The 20,458-nt window shown below is 38.6% G+C and overlaps 2 protein-coding genes across 5 annotated transcripts in view; one reads left to right on the plus strand and one right to left on the minus strand.

Annotated features, from left to right (window-relative positions):
* usp53b (ubiquitin specific peptidase 53b) overlaps positions 1-17,408 on the plus strand; it is a 33,621-nt gene extending 16,213 nt beyond the window's left edge. For 3 of the 4 annotated variants that reach the window (XM_051705005.1, XM_051705006.1, XM_051705009.1), the window contains 8 exons: positions 4,404-4,517; positions 4,652-4,774; positions 7,452-8,103; positions 8,187-8,251; positions 10,327-10,393; positions 11,771-12,582; positions 15,182-15,266; positions 16,357-17,408. In XM_051705005.1, coding sequence (XP_051560965.1) covers positions 4,404-4,517; positions 4,652-4,774; positions 7,452-8,103; positions 8,187-8,251; positions 10,327-10,393; positions 11,771-12,582; positions 15,182-15,258 — 1,910 coding nt within the window. In that variant the 3' untranslated portion in view covers positions 15,259-15,266; positions 16,357-17,408. Of the gene's footprint in view, positions 1-4,403; positions 4,518-4,651; positions 4,775-7,451; positions 8,104-8,186; positions 8,252-10,326; positions 10,394-11,770; positions 12,583-15,181; positions 15,267-16,340 lie in introns of all 4 variants that reach the window. The other variant, XM_051705008.1, reaches the window with a different exon arrangement.
* Positions 17,409-17,628: 220 nt separating this feature from the next.
* On the minus strand, positions 17,629-20,458 carry fabp2 (fatty acid binding protein 2, intestinal). Its single transcript, XM_051705100.1, has 4 exons — positions 20,253-20,458; positions 19,904-20,076; positions 18,074-18,181; positions 17,629-17,892 (listed from the first exon to the last, which is right to left on the minus strand). Exons 1-4 carry the CDS (start codon positions 20,317-20,319, stop codon positions 17,842-17,844), a joined length of 399 nt encoding a protein of 132 aa, XP_051561060.1. The 5' UTR covers positions 20,320-20,458; the 3' UTR covers positions 17,629-17,841.

Genomic DNA, 20,458 nt, shown 5'->3' on the forward strand with positions numbered 1-20,458 from the left:
TTCTGCTGACCAGAACACTGATGCTCTCTCTGCAGTGATAAACTGCTCACATTTCAGAGATTTTATGAATTTTTCAATGTCCTCAAATGCTGCCCACATTCCCTTTTGTTTGGCTTTGGAAAGAATGCTTTTCCAGCTGTATATCAGTGAATAGAACATCAACTTTAATGGTCATAACAATTACTAGTGCTCTTTTGTATGTTTATATATTAAACAGAGACTTTGACACAATATTAATAAACAGTAACAGCACTCTAGTTTTCGTCTGATGTCTCTTCACTTATACATGTTGGGTCATGACTCTCATGTGGGCACTGTTTGAATCTGGCTTCTGATCCTTTTCCCATTTTATTTGAATTAAAAAATGACCGTCTATCACAGTGATCATAAACATAGTTGTCTTTTGTTCCAAATGTTATATAGACTCTCTGCGTATAATACATACAGTTTTACCATTAGCTATGTGGCAGATATTAAAATTCATATTCAAATATTAGTATTTTTTCTGTAAAAAACATCACCATATTGTGGGATATCCTAAAAATAGTCTGTGTTGTGAAATATTTATTTTTACACTGTAATTCATGTTGGTATTTATTTCATAACTAGTTCATTCAATGTGGGACTTCTCATTAAAAAAAAAAAAAAGATGAATGAATGAATATCAGAGGGTATGTTGAAAGATACAGTGGACTTACTGAAATGTGTCTTCTCTCATGTAATCGGCCCATCTGTTGATTATTGAAATAACACTGGAGAAAATGAAAGGGGAAAATCTGGAGCCCCGGAGCACACACGGGATCGGTGCATATGCACACTACACACGTGACAATCGTGCACCCGGATCTGCTAACATATTAAAATCACTCCGTTATCCGAGCCCTTGCCATATGCATATCGCGATATGCACGTTTGCAATATTTCGATAAATTGGATATAGCGTGCAGCCCTAACCATAAGTATAAAAATAAGATGGCAAAAAATCCAACAATTACAAGATTTTTTTATTACTGTAATTTTTTTTTAAAGAAGTTTGCATTGGTATTGGGGTGTTAAGGTCAGTTCATATTTTGTTTTCTTCAGGTTGTTTATGATTAGGGAGAGAATGCATCTACTGTTTTAAGGTAAAGCTGCCTGTTTTGTTTTGGAGAAAGATTAATGATGACAATCTTCCTGTAGCCTGTAACAAGTGTGGTAGAGCATGGCACCATCAATGCCAAGGTCATGGGTTCTGTACTTTAATGATAAAGTGTATAGCTTGAATGCACTGTTAGTTTCTTGGGAGAAAAGCGTCTGGCTAATGTAAAATATTGATTTAAATTCAATGAATTTTCTATTTTGTTTTGGTTGTTTTGATTTGATATATCTGTGTGTACTATGTGGCAGATCCATTTTGTTCTCCATCTGTGGGTGTGCTGTAATCCATGCGCTTGTTTATTTCCCTCTGCAAACATCTGGGGCCGCTCAGAGCGTGTCCTACAGTATATACGCAGATAGCACATAATAAGCATGTGTGTCCTTTCTCTCTCCCAGCAGAGGTTTGCAGATGCAGAAGAGATTTAATGTAGTTTAGGAGGCTCTACCCAAAGCTGTTTATTCAGTTACAGATTGCATTGGTTTATCAGATTACTTAACTCGTTGTCCTCTGGATGCAATAGAGAATTTATTTGCAATGGAATTTCTCAGCAAATACAGTGTGGACAGACACGGTTTAAATGTAGTGCATTATGACACTAATCATATGTCTCTTGAATCATGTGTCGGCATGAGGTTAGCAAATACAGTGCTTTGCAAAAGATTACACCAGTCAACACTGGTATGAACTTGCTACATATCCCAAAAGACTTAATTTGAATTTTTGTGTAAACTATTCCCTTATGTCATCATTAACTCATCCTCATGCCACTCCAAATATCTGTGGCTCACAGATTGTTGTCACTGCTTGTTTCCTTATAGTGAAAGCATACAGTTAATGAGACATAAACACCTATAGTTTTTTCAGGTTTGACTTAAATTTTAGGGGAAAAGTTGCAGGCATCAGTGCTCACCAGATTTTTAAATCAAAGTTGTCTGCTAAGTCCACAAGAGGGCACAACGAATAAGTTCGTGAACAAAACAGCACTGTGCTATATTGTTTTATTGCAAAGAACATACCCATTTCAAACTGTATTGCATCAAATTTAAGGCTGTCAATCGATTACAATTTTTTATCAAATTATGCCGATTAATTAATCGAATTAATCACATAAATAGTTGCCCCTCAAATAACAATAATTCAATATCTAATGATCAAATAATTATAAATACATTTTATACAGTAATAATAATAAAACAGATAATTAAAATGCATTACATTATTTTAAAGCATTAAAAAAGACAATGCAAAAGTGGCTTTAGAATGCAGTATATTGTTTATTTGCATATTATTGAACATAAGCCTATCATAAGTTCATAGCAATCCATTTTGCATTTGAATTCGTCAATCAGTCCGAGATTTATTATGAGGGCTTGACGCATCATTGACATCACTTTTGGAGCGTCTCGGTTGCATCGCGTCATAAACGTACTGTTTTTAGGTCACTGTGTCAAGTGAAACAAAACTTTAAACTTGGTAAAAATACGTCTTGAGATCCCTGCATTTGGATTTGTGCTCCATCAAGCTGTTTGAACGCAAGAACGTGTTCTCATCTTGTGTTGTCTGCTGACAGTAGGTGTGTTTCACTTACTGCCCCCTGGAGAAAACAGGATGTACTCCAAGCTTGAACTGCTCAGATATAAGGAATATTCCTAGTTAAGGTCTGGGGACATGATTAATTGCGTACATTTTTTTAATGCATTATTTAAGTTAAGGAAACGCTTCAATATACGGTTCTATGTTAACTTAGTGTTGCGCGGTATACCCGTGCCACGGTATTCAAGCTTCAAAATAGTGGCGGTACCACAGTGTTTTTCATTAATTGCAGTTGTATGAACGGTAATGATAAACTCAGCCAAAAAAGAATCGTCCTCTCTCTTTCAACTGCTTTTATTTTCAGCAAACTTTACATGTATAAATATTTGTATGAACATAAAAAGATTCAACATTTAAGACATAAACTGAACACGTTTCACAGACATGTGACAAACAGAAATGGAATAATGTGTCCCTGAACAAAGGGGGGGTCAAAATCAAAAGTAAGTCAGTATCTGGTTTGGTCACCAGCTTCATTAAGTACTGCAGTGCATCTCCTCCTCATGGACTGCACCAGATTTGCCAGTTCTTGCTGTGAGATGTTACCCCACATCTTCCACCAAGGCACCTGCAAGTTCCCGGACATTTCTGGGGGGAATGGCCCTAGCCCTCACCCTCCGATCCATCAGGTCCCAGACGTGCTCAATGAGATTGAGATCCGGGCACTTCGCTGGTCATGGCAGAACACTGACGTTCCTGGTGGCATTGTCATGCTGGAGGGTCATGTCAGGATGAGCCTGCAGGAAGGGTACCACATGAGGGAGGAGGATGTCTTCACTGAAACGCACAGCACTGAGATTGCCTGCAGTGACAACAAGCTCAGTCCGATGATGCTGTGACACACCGCCACAGACCATGACGGACCCTCCACCTCCAAATCGATCCCGCTCCAGAGTACAGGCCTCGGTGTAACACTCATTCCTTCGACGATAAACACGAGTCCGACCATCACCCCTGGTGAGACAAAACCACGACCCATCAGAGAAGAGCACTTTTTGCCAGTCCTGTCTGATCCAGCGAAGGTGGGTTTGTGCCCATTTGTGCAAGACGCAACAAACAAAGACCTCCATTAAGTCATTGTCAATGCTTGGCACATATTCGGCGGATATTCAAATTTCCAATTTTAATGTAACAGCCTTAGTGTGAATGATATTCCAGAGCTATGGCAGAGGGAAAGATTTGCAGTGAATAATTATTCTGTGGCTTCAGGAATATAGCACATATTGTAAGTATGCCCTACTTTTTATTGTGCTTTTTTGGAGCTCAACAGAAAAGAGCAGATTGGACATTCTGCCAAATTTCTCCTTTTGTATTTGACTGAAGCAAATGCTGTCATGATTTCCATTTTTGGGTGAACTATTCCTTTAAAACTGCCACTGCTGCAAAAATACTTCTTCACATTATTGCCATGTGGAGATTGAATACTTGTGCATAGTTGGCACTATTCAAATGTATACATATATTCTGTCATAAATCAATGTAGCATTAAATATTTTTACATTTTTAGTGCTTTGAAACAAAACATAACTGAACAAAACTTCGGTGTAATTCTTTTAAATCAGTAAATTGATTAGAACTAATGCAAGGCAGTGTGTTGATGGGTATGCTTCTACAAAATGAAAACTTTGAATTTAGTTTGTCACCTGTGATTACTTCTGTCTCTCTGTGACAGACACTCATCTGTCAGGCTGTAAGAATCTTGACAGTGTGAGGGATGTGAGTCCTGGTTCCCAACGAACAAATCAGGGATCCCACAAAACAACAATGCCGTCATCAGCCAGTCGATGTAAGTTCTCACCAGTTCATTTTATGCTTTCACACAATGGTGAACACTGCAATTGCATTGAAAGCTATTCATATGACGAGAGTAAGAACTCTTGAGTATTGATCCCACCAGTATTTTTCTTCTGAATGTCCCAGTTAAAGTGCTTCCAGAGAATTCCAGGTTCCGAGAGTCTTTCAGAGAAGTTTCTCACCGAGGAGGAGGGCAAAGGAGAGAGACTGAAAGAAGTTACCAAAGATCAGACTCTCTTCAACACAAAGGTACATTCATAGAAAACACATAATAATAATGAAACACTGGAGTATCTCAATGCAAAAACTAAATGTTCATATTTATCTATTTAATAAATGAGAATGAGAAGTTTATTTAATGCTTCCTATTCTCACTAAATAAGTTTCATCTCTATCTTAAATATTTGTACATGCTGTAAGGTGGGTTTTCACTACAGTGGTTCAGCTGTAGGAAGGCCGAAATGACTGAAACAATTATAAAAGGAAGGTTGAATAAAACTATGCATTTCTTGACTATTACCACCTGCTGCTACTTATACCAACAACAGAAATGAGCAAAGTTAGAATAGCGCTGGAGCTCTTTTAGCAAAAACTAAAAGACCATAAACAGAACATACACTTTTATGTTTGCTACACCATGTTTCTCAGATGAGATTTGGTGTGAGAATCCATGTGCATTTACACATCTCTTGTTATGAATGTGAAGCAGTATAAAAGCATATATTTATATATGTATATATTCGTAAATACCGTATAAATTACAATGTGTTATTTAGTAAATTTGGTGATGTTGATCAGCCCAGACACTTTGGCAGAATCAGCTCTAAATATTATTAATTATTTTTAGTCCAAAGACAATTTAATCAAGTTAATAAAAAAATAGCATTAGCCACGTGTAAGTGCTCCTAATTAATTCAGTTGTGATAAAAATCTGATCAACTTTGATTTAATGCTTTTGAAAAATCTGAAAATTCTCTTAATTGGAGCTTTTTTTATTTGATTTCTTTTCTCCCAATTTGGAATGCCCAATTCCCACTACTTAGCAGGTCGTCGTGATGGCACGGTTACTCACCTCAATCCAGGTGGCGGAGGACAAGCCTCAGTTGCCTCCGCTTCTGAGACCGTCAATCCGTGCATCTTATCACGTGACTCGTTGTGTATGACACCGCGGAGACTCACAGCATGTGGAGGCTCATGCTACTCTCCACGATCCACACACAACTTACCACACGCCCCATTGAGAGCGAGAACCACTAATCGCGACCACGAGGAGGTTACCCCTTGTGACTCTACCCTCCCTAGCAACCGGGCCAATTTGGTTGCTGAGGAGACCTCGCTGGAGTCACTCAGCACACCCTGGATTTGAACTCGTGACTCCAGGGGTGGTAGTCAGCGTCAATACTTCACCCGGTTGCTAGGGAGGGTAGAGTCACATGGGGTAACCTCCTCGTGGTCGCTATAATGTGGTTCTCACTCTCGGTGGGGCGTGTGGTGAGTTGTGCGTGGATGCTGCGGAGAATACTGTAAAGCCTCCACACGCACTAGGTCTCTGCGGTAAAGCGCTCAACAAGTCACGTGATAAGATGCGCGGATTGACGTCTCGGACACGGAGGCAACTGAGATTCATCCTCCGCCACCCGGATTGAGGCGAGTCACTATGCCACCACGAGGACTTAGAGCGCATTGGGAATTGGGCATTCCAAATAAAAATAAAAAATAAAATAAAAAAAAAACATAAAACTATAAAACGGTTGCTGTGCGCGTGCATTCACTCAATGTAATTTTCCTATCACTTGGTCTTCTGAAGCAAGAGAACGGCCGAGCATAAGCAAAAACTCAAGCAGCATAAGGTTGGCATTAATGATTGATTTACTGCAGCTGATAATTAATTTATAAATTTACTTCGAAACAACCCTCCTCAAATGGACGCCCCACAATCACGAAAAAAACCAACAACGGATCTGCATGAATTCATTAGTGACTTTTTTTTAAAATTCAGAACAGCGTATTAAGAGAAAAGGTAAGCAGTTTCCAAACAGCTAGTGTCCTCTCCACCTTGTCGGCAATGCCTTTCTCCAGTGCAGCGATTATTTATAAACAAATTAAAAATAACATGTATTGTATACATAGTCCATACCTTGGCTTTTCTCTGTCTATGTTTTTAATCCCGCTTTTGAAGCGTCTGTCTCTATAAATAGCCTAGTCACGTTGCACAACAAACTCCACGCAGAGTCAGTGATTGTTTTTATTTATCCTCTAGAGGGCGCCGTTCAGATTGTAGAACCCTCCAGCACCGGCCACGGAGAAATTAAACCAAAAATAACTATTGGAAACTATCGAAGCTGATTTTCGACCCCAGTTAATCGGTAAATCAGATATATTGTTCGACCTCTACCAGAGATGACCTCTCAGACAAAGCATATCTTCTCTATTTTCAGCTGAATGTGCACTTACTCTGACAGACGGAGCTTCTAAGGGGTACTAACACACAAAAAGATCATTTGTACTGGCTAACCTCCAGATTAACAGCAAACCATCTGTCTGAATAGAAAGAGGTTGCAGCAAGTGTACAGTATATCTATTGAAGGAAAAAATTATCTTAAAATGTTAAAATCAGTGTTTACCTTTTGAATAATTGATTTCACTTGGTTTCAATTCGTTTTTTACTTATATTAAAATAAAAATAAGTCCTGTGTAAGTCCCCTTTGGTGTGCAGGAATTGTAGGCCTGTCTTCAATGATCAAGTCCTAAAGTTATGTATGAACTAACTTTGAACTAGCTTTTCTATTATTAATTTATTTTCAATTAGAAAAGTTAATTGCAAGTCCATTGGAGAATTGTGTACAGTGACAATAACTGTTTGTAGAATAGAATTTGTTAAAACCATTAAGTCTGAAAATATAAAATCTAATGTTCTTTTTTTTAGATTTAACATATCCTTGTTCATCATCTCCCCCTGAGAATGATCTGAGGTCTCATTCTGACCAGAGGCAGAGAACTCTGTCCTCACGAGCCTCTAGACCTGAGAATTCCTCAGTGCACCCTCGTGGATCACTCCAGGACTCTCGTTCAAACCACGGAACGGCCAACAGCGCCAGCCGCCACATCGAATCTTCATGCCTGACCCATCGGGGGTCCACAAATCTCCCAGAACGTAGCAAATCCAAGCCTTCATGGAGACCAGTGCGAGAAGTCCTCAATGTAGACAGCGTGCTGAGTGAACTGGAACGACGTCAGCAACAACAGTGCGGGAGTCCTCGATGTGTCCGCCGCTTCGGCCAGGAGAGAGGGCTGATGAAGGAGAAACAAAAAGGTCTGATGACTATTTATGAGGATGATGCACGGTTGGAGACGGAAAGTCAAAGCTCCCAGGAGTCTCAGCGACAGATGATGGTGACAAGCTCTAAAAGCGGTGCTCATGTAGCACAGCGGAGTGAAAACTGGATGATCCAGAGGACAGAGTCAGGGTACGAGAGCAGTGATAGGTTAAGCAGTGGCTCCACCAATCCTGACTCTCCAGGTGTGGAGAACTTCACAGGCAAAGAACTCAGACAAAATCAAGACACACAGCACCTCAGGTAAAGGAAATTTCAAGCAAAGCTACATATGCAATTTTTCTAACTTGGGATTCATTGGTATTGAACGAGTTCTATTTCCACAGGGATCATGGTCGTAATAATCAAGGTGACTCAAAAATGGAGGCAGTGCGTTCTCCAGTGTACCACAGTGAGTACTACCCATAAACACATCCCAATGGCATGACATCAAAAACAAAGGACAGCTCTGGATCTGATCTCTGGTTACGTTAAATGGGCCTCATTCAAGAAACTTTCGGAAATATATGAGTAAATTCAGGGTTGTTTGCAGACATTCCCGAAAACTTTTCACCGGATTCACAAACGCTTCATACTCCCCAGATTTGTTTGCAAAGCGTGTGTATGTTACTGTGCTGTCATCAGAGGTTCTTTTGATGAATCAAACAGTTCAAGAAGTCAGTAAAAATGATTTGGCATCAGTGTAAAAAATGTTCAGTTCACCATTAACCTACTCTGGTTCAGTTTGCAGCCTATTGTCAGCATCATTTGTGAAACTTCTCGAGTAAATCATGATGGTTGCAACTGGAAGAATCTTCAGAGAAATTAATAGAATGCCTGAAGAAGATCTTTGACCGAAACGCTGTAAGATATTACAGATTTGCAAGCTACACAACAGTGTGCAGGCTTTTTTTTTAGCCCACTACACCACCACCACTCCATATTGGTTCTGTTCTCAAAATCAAGAACCTAAAATCAATAGTTTGATATGCAGTATTCCCATCGCAATGCTCTTTCGCAATGCTTCATGGGATTGTAGCTTGTGCCCTCATGAAAGGCGGTAAGTACACAGCCTTGTACTTTTGTCTTTTCGTCCAATTTTCAAATCAAATTTTCAAAGTTCATGATGTTGTGATTTACCTCGGAGCTGGTTGGTTTGGTTAATGGCTTATAACTCTTTTATGAAGGATTTTATGAAAAGCCTATGCAAAAAAAATGAATGGGGAAAATACTTCCGGAACCCAGATGATGAATAAGTGGGCGTGGCACTGTTGTGCTTAATTGTGTAAAAATAAGCAAAATTTCATGAATCCGAAAATTTACGGCAGAATCTTTTTACCAATGTGACTAATGTGGAATGATGTTTCAATCAAAAAATCGTAAAACCAACCATTTTGTTGCAACCTTGACTATGGTTAGCACAGATGCTTTAGCTATGTTGAGCCATTGTGCTGTTGAGGAGATCCCCCAAGGGATTCATTCCCCCTCTTTCTTCCTGAAATTTCCCGTCCTGACTTTCCTGAAAAGCCCAAAAAACAACGAGTGCTTTGGAAAATGTCAGGTTAGTTTAGCATGTGCACAAAGGGGTGTCATAAGTTAAGCTACAGCTGAAACAAAGCTCCATCAAACTTAAGGAAAACAGTGCAGCAGAGCTGACAGGTTTCACATCTCTCTAAAAGACTGCTTCATCCATGAATTCTTTGTGTCATTTTGTGCAACCATAATTCTCACTAATTCCACAGCACATGGTAGCAAGCCAAAAAACTGAGAAAATCCCTCTCTCTCCTCCTCCTCCTCCTCCTCCTCCTATGCAGTAAAAAGAGACAAATGCAGCTTAAAATGTAAAATACTTCACCCCACTAAAGAGTGATGCATTATAATGGAACATAGGGATGGAGGAGGATGAGAAAGAGATAAAGCAAAGCCTACAGTTGCAGTGATTTTGGTTAATCAGACATGACTTGCAAAATCACCCCCCTTGATCTGTACTATTAATGAACCACCTCAGTTTCCCAGAAGTCATGGAATTTTAAAGCCCTTCTTAGCAAAGAGGAAAAATACAAGAAGCTTAAGAGCCAGAAGTGGGCACACATTTAGAAGAGAAAGACTGGAGGCCAGTGAGAGATAAAATGCAAAAGCATAATCAGTTGTAAAATGTTTTCTATAGGCTTACTAAAGCCTAAATCTTAGACATAGCATGTTGTATCATGTGGCTTTCTCCTCACGTAAAGCTCAGCAGGGCGACAGGAAAGAGATAAATCGACTTTCTATTTATAAATAAGTGAGTAGGATGTGTCCTAGTGAGTGTGTCTGTGCCTGCTGCGATCCAGCTGTGGGGGATTTCAGCAGTTCTTATGTCACTGCACACCCAAGAGGTGCAAAAATACAAATATTGGTCTTTACTGTTTGTTGTTTACATTCATCATTTCAGTCTCAGAAAATAATTATTGTGCATATGCTTATTTTGTTGCTTCCTGTTTCCTTCAGGTAAACATCTGGTTAAAATTCAGGGAAAGAACTCAGAACATCTCATGAAAGGCAGCCCAAGTTCAAGGTATCTGCAGGCTTTATCTGTACATTACAGTAGCAAAATATGTCACGAAAAATTGGTCATTTTTAAGAGCATTCCAGTTGGGATTATCTCTGCATATCTCTGGTGATCAAAGATTGCTGGTCTATTCAGCTGGCAGCCTGCGGGCAAATCCGGCCCATCTGAAATTTTCATTGGCCCGTGTGAGGTTGTCAGTTGTCTAAGGGGCTGTTCACACCAAACATGTTTTGCATCTGTTCGCGCTGTTTTGAATTGTTTTCCTAGGTAAACTTGCGCTAGATGGACGTCTCGATGTTTTTGCTTTGTCTCGTGCCGTGCAGGAGCGCTGCATATTTGAGATGCTTTCAGAGGTTGCGCTACAGTTTATAAAATTGCACCTTTTAGTTGACTTTTTATCAAGTTACCTGTACTTTTCATAATTTTCTGCTAAGTGGAAATATTTCTCATGATTACTAAATTAAAGCTATAAACAAGGATGTTTTGTTTTGATAGTGAACAAATATTATAGGCCCACTATAACACGATAACTGTAGAAAGAAGCTTTTTTTTCACGATCAAAATATTCTGGCTTGGCCCACATGGCCCAAAGATTTCTTCCATTTGGCCCACTCGTTGATGAAGTTGAACAGCCCTGTCTTAACCCTTAAATGCATGGAAATGTCCCCAAACGCTCTTACATATTCGGGTCTTTAGAGACCCGGCACTTATATATATCAAAAATGGATGTACAAATAATAAAATGAAATATATTTTGATATATTTTGTTGTTTTAATTTGCATAAAGAGATAATGCAACATATTAGGACAAATCTAGAGCGCAAAAATATCCTGACACTCTAATCGTGTCTCCAAAGAGCCTATGCACTTTTGGTACCAAAACCCATATATATATATATATATAATTTTTTTTTGTGTGTGTGTGTGTGTGTGTGTGTGTGTGTTACACTATTTATAAGAGATAGATTGAGCAATGCTAAAAAGGTGACGGCACAACTCCAAAAAATGTATGAGCTACAGGCGTGGAATGAGGTCCTGGGTCTCTAAAGACCCAAAGTATGCATTTAAGGGTTAAATGAATACTGTGTATTAAATACAAGTTAAGCTCTACATTCGATGTTGTTGCAATGTTGATTACCACAGAAAAATGGTTTCGACTCAAATCTCAGTTTGTAGAAACAAACAAAAATTGTGTTGTCATTTACCCACCTACAAATGGAATGCAAGCGTACAATAGTTGTCCTTTTGCTTCCATTGTAAGTGCATTTCTAGTACGAGGTATGAGTCGATGAGAGGAGAATTTTGAAGAAAACATAATAAGAAAATAACTTCTACATATGTTGAAGTATCTAACAGCTAAATAAGAGCATTTGTGTTTTACAGAAGGAAGCTTAGATATTCGTCCTGTGGCTCCAGGAAAGGGAGCAGCACAGAGAAGGACCCGTCACCCACTGAACTTCAAGCAGAGCAACAGGAAGTTTCTATGCGATGGCACCACAACCCAGAAAGCCCTGTACTGCACCGTCTGGGCAGGATAAGCAGTTCAGAGTGTAACAGTTCTGATGAACTCACTAACCCTCTTTCAGAGCAGGAAGACAGCGCTTACCGTTCCAGCACCAGTGAAGCCCCTCCACGTGAATCACCTGGTCTGAATCGCTCTAGTTACCCCTTGCAGCCAAGGGAAGAGTCAGCCATAGCTACATCGATGCCAGCTCACTCCAAATACGCACAACGGCCGATTGAGATCAAGACTCCACCCTTCCGTCCTAGAATCTTACAGGAGCTGTCACAGACAAGTTGCAGAACATCCAATCGAGGCGTTCCATCATCACACACTACTGCAGTATGCAAAAGGATGGAAATCAATGGCACATGCCCAAGCTCAGCAGATGTGATTTCAAAATCAGGTTTTGACCAGGAGAGAGGGGATCAGGTGTCCAGCGAGCCTGGAGAAAGATCTTGTGGTTGGGATAAGCCATCTACTGCAGTGTCTTCAGGATCTGGAGTAGCACTGACCACTTATTTCTCTGTGGATAATTGTATGACAGACACGTACAGACTAAAATATCACCACCAGAGGCCGCTGGTCCTCTCCCTGCCTGAGCCGAGAGGAGCTGTTAGAGATGGGAGAGACACAGGACACTTGAGCCGCATTGAGAAACAATCTGAGCGTGCCAAAAATAAGCCTGACTCTGGTATGTTAAACATTAACTGAGCTGTTCATTTATTAATTGATTTATCCACCTACAGGTTTTAGGGATTTATTTGTTTTACACAAAGAAGGATCAGCCTGATCTCATGAAAATTACATTTCCATGGCAACATTTTTGCTAAATGAAATGACGTGCTTTGTAACACGTTTGGCTGCAGTTTCCCAGTGAAATGTCCAGCAGGGGGCGCCAAAGGCGAGTGAAATGGTATTATAATCACACTAGGTTTTAAAGGACAATGTTAGATTGAGTCTTTAATGAGTAAAAAGTACTACTGAACCTAAATCTTTACCCTATACCTAACCAAAAGTGATCTAAAATCAAATGAGAGGTGAACAAAACAGACATCCTTACCCTTAACCAACAACTAAACCTAACCGAAAGTGTCCTAAAAGCAAATGCAACAATAAAAGCAAATTTTCTGTAGCAACCACATAATTTTGTTTAGCTTCTATGAGACTTTGGTCTCATGTGTCGGTTTGCATGCTTGGCTGGGCTTGAACCATGGTCTCCAGAGTTGTGAGTCCAACACTCTATCAGGTGAGTTAACCCCCAAAGCCAAAGATGTATGAATAAGTATGTATTTATAGGTGGGTCTGTAACCCTTAAAAAGGTTTTAAAAACATTTAAGAGGTTGAGGAATGGAGTAACGAGTGAGTCTGTAAAAAGATTTTTGAAAAATATTGAAAAGAGGGACCCTGCAAGTACTGAGGACATGCAACTTTGTATATAAAGTCTGGCATTAACTCTGTCCAAAAGTTAAAAAGGCAGGATTTTTTTGAGAAGGCGGCTGACCTAGAGTTTCTATCTTTTCAATGTAATTTTTTTATCATTTCTACAAGCTAGAAAATTGAAAATAAAAGCAATATTGTAGAAAAAACATGGGAATGTATTATGTGGGCCCTTATGTATTGGAAAATACCAATGAATTAATTTTCAGATGTACCTTTACAGTATATGCTTGCCCTTTTTTAGGGGTAATACAATAGTGAAAATGCATTATTTTTCAAATGATGTGTTACACTAAAGGTGTCTCGATATCACAACATAGCAGTGTGTGAGTAATAAAGTGAAAAATAAGTGTTTATAAAGTCATAATCAGCAGTTGTACTCATGATTTGTGTGAAAGTGAGTAAAAAGAACAATTGACCCTTCGCTAAGCCCCGCCTTAAAAGCGTTTCTGACCAATCCTGTTTAGCAACTGTTGCCCCTCCGCCATTAATCTGACAAGCATTTGGCTTTTTACCTTCTTCACGCTAGTGCCATTTTTTTTTCTCCCCTTTTCTCCCCAATTTGGAATGCCGAAATCCCAATTCCCTTAAGTCCTCGTGGTGGCGTAGTGACTCACTTCAATCCGGGTGGCGGAGGACAAATCTCAGTTGCCTCCGCGTCTGAGACCGTCAATCCGTGCATCTTATCACGTGACTTGTTGAGCGCGTTACCGCGGAGACGTAGCACACGTGGAGGCTTCATGCTATTCTCTGCGGCATCCACGCACAACTCACCACACAGAGAGAGAACCACATTATAGTGACCACGAGGAGGTTACCCCATGTGACTCTACCTTCCCTAGCAACCGGACCAATTTGGTTGCTTAGGAGAACTGGCTGGAGTTACTCAGCACGCCCTGGATTCGAACTCACGACTCCTGATGCTAGTGCCATCTTTGATACGTGAATACGTTCAACTTACAGTCTCACGAACGGTATAAAGCTGTTTAAAGCTCCAAGATCACATCTGATGTTCCACAGCTCATGTTGTCTGGAGTTCTTTGTCTACTGAATGTTCTTGAACAGATATTTTATCAATGTTTTATCACTTTAAACTGCAGCACAGCCCATCGAAGAGACTGTAAGTCAATCCCTCACAGCCTTGTTTTCATTCATTCAAAGATGGCACTAGCGTGAATAAGGTCTATGGAAGTAATGTGTGTTTGAGTAGTTTTAAGCGTGATTTTTGCGAAATGACCCCAAAAATTTAGAAAACTTTGTTGTTGGGTCATTTTTAATAGTGGCACGAGGTACCTAGAGAGGATACATGCAGTGTTTTTTCTTTCTTTATTAAAAAATATTACAATAAATATTGAGAAGAGCATGCTATGGATTAAAGTGTGTCATTCCTCATTCCCAAATGAGCATGTATAACATCAGCGATAAGCATTTACATGTTTCCATTGATCATGGTATAAATAATGGGGGGGGTTGTACTTGCTTGTTTTGATTATTGGGGGGATTACCTCTCCCCATCCTCCCCCGGTTCATTTCACACGGTAACTGCGGCGAAACACAGAACACGGCAAGTAAAATTCAGTTTGCAAAACTGTAATTATATTAACGTTCATTCTATAAGACTGGATTATTAAGGATAGTCTTGTTCATTGTGCAACTGGTATCAACTTGTTCGGGTTGTTGTTTGAGCCCTACTGTATATCAATGACTTGAGAATTCTTCAGAAAATCTCAGTACTAACACAAAGGTGCAGCATTACTGAACATCACTTGAGAACTGAATCTGTGGCAATTAGTGTACAGTCATTTGCTTTTTATGAAAATGTCTAACTAACTTAACTAAACTAACCTTTACAGGCAATAGCAGCAATAAGCCCACTGCAAAATGGCATCCTGTCGCTTCAAAAGGGCTGGATGAACATGGATATTTGTGAAGGTTATGGTAAGTTCTTCTCTTGTTTGAAACATTGTAATTCTCACTAAATATTCAGACATTGTTTTCTCTATTGGTAAAAAAAAAAACTAAATAAAAACAGAACAGTTAAATCTACACTGTAAAAAAAAATCCTGTTAAATTTACGGTAAAAAACTGGCAGCTGTGGTTGCCAGAAATTCACTGTAAAAAATACGGTAACCACATTTCAGGCTTTGTGGGATGTAATTTTGATGCCTGTATATTTTACGGTGTATTACTGTTGTTTATATTATTAAATGATAAACTTGATTAATTAACCTTCTGAAACTGTAAAAATCTGTTTTGCACTTTATAATGTATTGTTAATCACTGTAGTAATAACAGATGGTCACATGATCACATGATTCATCAATAGTGGCCCGTCCAGGAGCCATGACCAATAAACATGTAGAGTGCTCAGTGTCACTCACACAAACACTAAACACCATCAGGATAACACGTGACATTTAAATAATACAATAAACATTAACTAAACTACATCAAATATAACACAGAACACCCCGAAGTACATAACTGATATTAAAAATAAGAAGAATCAGAACTATTCCCATAAAATATAATGAAATATGATGGAATTCTGGGTTATTTTGTTTTTTTAACGAAATTTTAACAATAATTTACTGTAAAAAGTACATGTACTGTCTTGTTAAACATAATATAAAATGTTACCATTAATTATACAGGAAAATCATACTTTTTTTTTTTTTTTTTTACAACATTGTACTGTAAAATTACATGTATTGTCTTTTTAAATATATTATAATTTTTACCATATATTTTAAGGTAACTGCCCGTTTACCAATTAACGTTTTTTTCACTGTAGCATTTTTGCAGTCTTTTACTGTTAATTTTACGGACATTTTTTACAGTGTAGTATTGATCATTTTTGTACTACCAAAATATCCATAATAAGATATCATTTCAAAAATCATTGAATTCATTATAGCTATGCTAAAAAAGTATCCTCTACCTAACTGTAAAACATTGTTTCCAATAAAACCCTTTTCTTAAAATTGTAATGTTTTTCTCATAATCATAAAGACCTTTTCATCTTAAGGCAGTGGCGTAACTACCGGTGATGTGAGCCCGCAGTGTGACGCTTCAGTCTCTTAAAAGAGCCATCCACAGGAGGGCAGAATGCACTTTGGCTTGAATCAGTATTTGCTTGTGAACATGAATGACCATTTTATGCTGAATATTGAATTTCTTCAGTTGTAACAGGTAATATGTAAAATAATAATAATAATAATAATAATAATAATAATGAAATTTTCCTAGTCTTAAAGGCTGAGTCTTAAAGGAATATTCCGGGTTCAATACAAGTGAAGCTCAGTCGACAGCATTTGTGACATGATGTTGATTGCCAAAAAGGTTGTTTTGACTCGTCCCACCTTTTCTTTAAGATAAGCAAAAATGTGTGTTCCAGTGAGACACTTACAATGGAAGTCAATGGGGTCAATCTGTTTAACTGTTTCAAAAGTATAGACACAAGATGTAAACAATATGTGTGTTAACATGATTTTACGGTGATAAAATCACTTACTAACCACATCTGTGGAAAGATATAGACAATTTTACTACTTCGTTGCCATGACGATGTAATGTAAACAAACCCTAAAATGACTAAAAATGACAATTTAAACAACTTTACAGCTCAAATAATACATGAGCTATAACAGAAGAATTAATGTGTTTTTATAAAATTATAAGTGTCACATTTCTGCCTTTAAACCCTCCAAAGATTGACCCCATTGACTTCCATTGTAAGTGACTCACTGTAACCTCAATTTTTGCTTTTTTTAATAAGAGGAGGGGTGAATCAAAATTAATTTTTGTGGTAATCAACATTACGCCACACATGCTGCTGATTGAGCTTTAAAGACAAACATAGTGATTGTGTCCTTGGCTTTAATTTCATTGCAAATGTACCTTTGTACATACTCCCTAGAGGTTGTTTGTGCAGTGCCTTCCTGCGATTTTTTTCATGCAAAATATTGACATGATGATTCAAAGTAGAGGAATAATGTAAAATTATATCAACTATATATTTTTGGAAATGTCTATGCATTTATTTTTATTCTTTGTTTAATAAACTTCAAATGTTCAAGCGTTAATGTGATTTATTTGCTTGCTTGCTTGTTTTTGGTTTGACATATTTCTAAAAAAAAAAAAATCTAAATAATAAGTACTATCTTATTTGAAAGTCCAGTCGTGCTATACCTCATCAGAGTGATGCGCTGACCCAATGCACTTCTGTTGGAAATTAAATCATACAGCAGGAGCTGAACACGACACATTCATCATATGATCAACAAAGTGTTCACAACAGTTGTAGAAATGACTTTATTATCTTAAATATCAAAACTCACAGTGCAAATGAGACATGGTTTACATGCATTATTTGTAAACTTTCAATCTAGTGCTGCCAGTTGTTAAAGTCAAGTAATATACTTGTACTCAGGTTGAATGCCCATGTTTAAAACACTGAGCATATTGTGCCACTACAGTTATGGTTGTGGATTGTGTGAACGCTGATGATATTTTAACCCCTCTTGAAAATCCTCTTAGCGTCAACACCATCATAGCTATAGCTCTGTGGGAAAATTAAAAGATTGGAAAAGTGAGACAACACAAGTTTCATCCGAGCATTAGGTAACTTTGAGGATACATCATCATTTGACCTACTAGTCTACTGAAATCTGTTCTGAGTCAAGGAGTGTGTTCATTGTAGCATATTACATCCAGTGGTGCCTGAACCTCTTTACAGCACTTACCTGTACAAGTTCATCGCCAATAATCTTCCTGGTTGTTGTCAGCACCTTTCCATTGTCTTTGCGATTGAAGGTTCCCTTCAGCATGTCACCTTCCATGACCCAGGTTCCCTGCATTCAGAAAGTCAAAGATCAAGCTTACTTTGAACTGAGCAGTGACAGGGACTAGACATATGTACTCTAGTGGACATGTTAGGGACTGTTGTCTTGGGAGGCTTGTGTAGTGTTTGCTTGTGGTGGGGCAAGAGTGTCATGCAAGCTACATATTCTGCTTGTAAACATTTGTTGGTTTCCTTCCCATCAGAAAGGCACAATTTTAGATTCTACAGGAAACAATATATACAGCTCTGGAAAAAAACTAAGAGACCACTGCAAAATGATCGGTTTCTCTGGATTTACTATTTATAGGTATGTGTTTGAGTAAAATGAACATTTTTGTTTTATTCTATAAAGTACTGACAACATTTCTCCCAAATTCCAAATAAAAATATTGTCATTTAGAGCATTTATTTGCAGAAAATGACAACTGGTCAACATAACAAAAAAGATGCAATGTTTTCAGACCTCAAATAATGCAAAGAAAACAAGTTCATATTCATTATTAAACAACACAATACTAATATTTTAACTTAGGAAGAGTTCAGAAATCAATATTTGGTGGAATAACACTGATTTTCAGTCACAGCTTTCATGTGTCTTGGCATGCTCTCTACCAGTCTTTCACATTGCTGTTGAGTGACTTTATGCCACTCCTTTATCCACTCCTGGTGCAAAAATTCAAGCAGCTCTGCCCGATTCCAGCCTTGCTGAAGCACCCCCAGATCATCACCAGTCCTCCATCTGGTCATCTAATGGTTAGATGGAGACCTGAAGAGGCCTTCAAGCCGCAGTGTCTCTCACCCACTGTGAAATTTGGATGTGAGGATCGGTGACGATCTGGGGGTGCTTCAGCTGAAATCGTGCAGATTCGTCTTTGTGAAAGACGCATGAATCAAGTCATGTACAAGGTTATCCTGGAAGAAAACTTGCTTTCTTCTGCTCTGACAATGTTCCCCAACTCTGAGGATTGGTTTTTTCAGCAGGACAATGCTCCATGCCACACAGACAGCTCAATCAAGATGTGGATGGAGGACCACCGGATCAAGACCCTGTCATGGCCAGCCCAATCTCCAGACCTGAACCCCATTGAAAACCTCTGGAATGTGATCAAGAGGAAGATGAATGGCCACAAGCCATCAAACAAAGCATGAGATGCTTGAATATTTGCACCAGGAGTGGATAAAGGAGTGGCATAAAGTCACCCAACAGCAATGTGAAAGACTGGCAGAGAGCATGCCAAGACACATGAAAGCTGTGATTGAAAATCAGGGTTATTCCAGCAAATATTGATTTCTGAACTCTTCCTAAGTTAAAACATTAATATTGTGTTGTTTAATAATGAATATGAACTTGTTTTCTTTGCATTATTCGAGGTCTGAAAACACGGCATCTTTTTTGTTATGTTGACCAGTTGTCATTTTCTGCAAATAAATGCTCTAAATGACAATATTTTTATTTGAAATTTGGGAGAAATGTTGTCAGTACTTTATAGAATAAAACAAAAATGTTCATTTTACTCAAACACATACCTATAAATAGTAAATCCAGAGAAACTGATCATTTTGCAGTGGTCTCTTAATTTTTTCCAAAGCTGTATATATACCGATAGTTCAGAAAATAAACAGCTGATGAGTATTTCAGTATGTTATGAGGTTTATATGGCCCTCATTCTTGAACCAAACTCTGCACTTCCAAATTACAAGCTTGATTTCCCATGAAATTAGACATGCTTACTGAGAGATCAGTGCCATCTGCCATAGAATACTCGAAGGTGACTCCTAGTGTAAATTCGATGTCCAACGTGCGAAAAGCGCTGACTTCCTTCACTACGAACTTATCTCCATTCTGCTCGAAGGTGACCTTCAGGTTGTCATGAGCTGCCAGTTTCCTCTTTACCATGTTGATGCCTGTTGTAGACATCCAGTACACATACACACACACACATTATATATAAATAATGGCATACTGAATCGCTCATCAATGTGAAGAATGTTGCAGCATTGGCTCTTGGAACCAACCAGATATCTGTATACATTCAGACACAGCTATCTTCACTCTGCTATACTACCCAAATGGTTCTTACCCATTTGTTCCATGAACTTCTCATAGTTCTCATTGCGATCCACTTTCCATGTGCCGTTGAAGGTCATGATGACAGATTGCTGTGATGCTAACGTCGGCCTAACTTAGCCCCTTGTCTGCCTTTTATACGAGTGACAGCACGATGTCTTATCTGAGTATTATCTTCATGCTGATGTGGCCGAGTAAAGCTCGCAGAGTATAAACCTC

Source organism: Myxocyprinus asiaticus, chromosome 8 (assembly GCF_019703515.2).
Source record: "Myxocyprinus asiaticus isolate MX2 ecotype Aquarium Trade chromosome 8, UBuf_Myxa_2, whole genome shotgun sequence".
NCBI lineage: Eukaryota > Metazoa > Chordata > Actinopteri > Cypriniformes > Catostomidae > Myxocyprinus > Myxocyprinus asiaticus.

Bases quoted from the DNA above. Each gene is read 5' to 3' on its own strand.
- fabp2 (XM_051705100.1), bottom strand. From the start codon at position 20,319: ATGACCTTCAACGGCACATGGAAAGTGGATCGCAATGAGAACTATGAG. The intron at 20,077-20,252 runs GTAAGAACCATT...TGTCTACAACAG, and splicing joins GAAGTTCATGGAACAAATGG to GCATCAACATGGTAAAGAGG. The intron at 17,893-18,073 runs GTAAGTGCTGTA...ATTTTCCCACAG, and splicing joins TTGGCGATGAACTTGTACAG to AGCTATAGCTATGATGGTGT.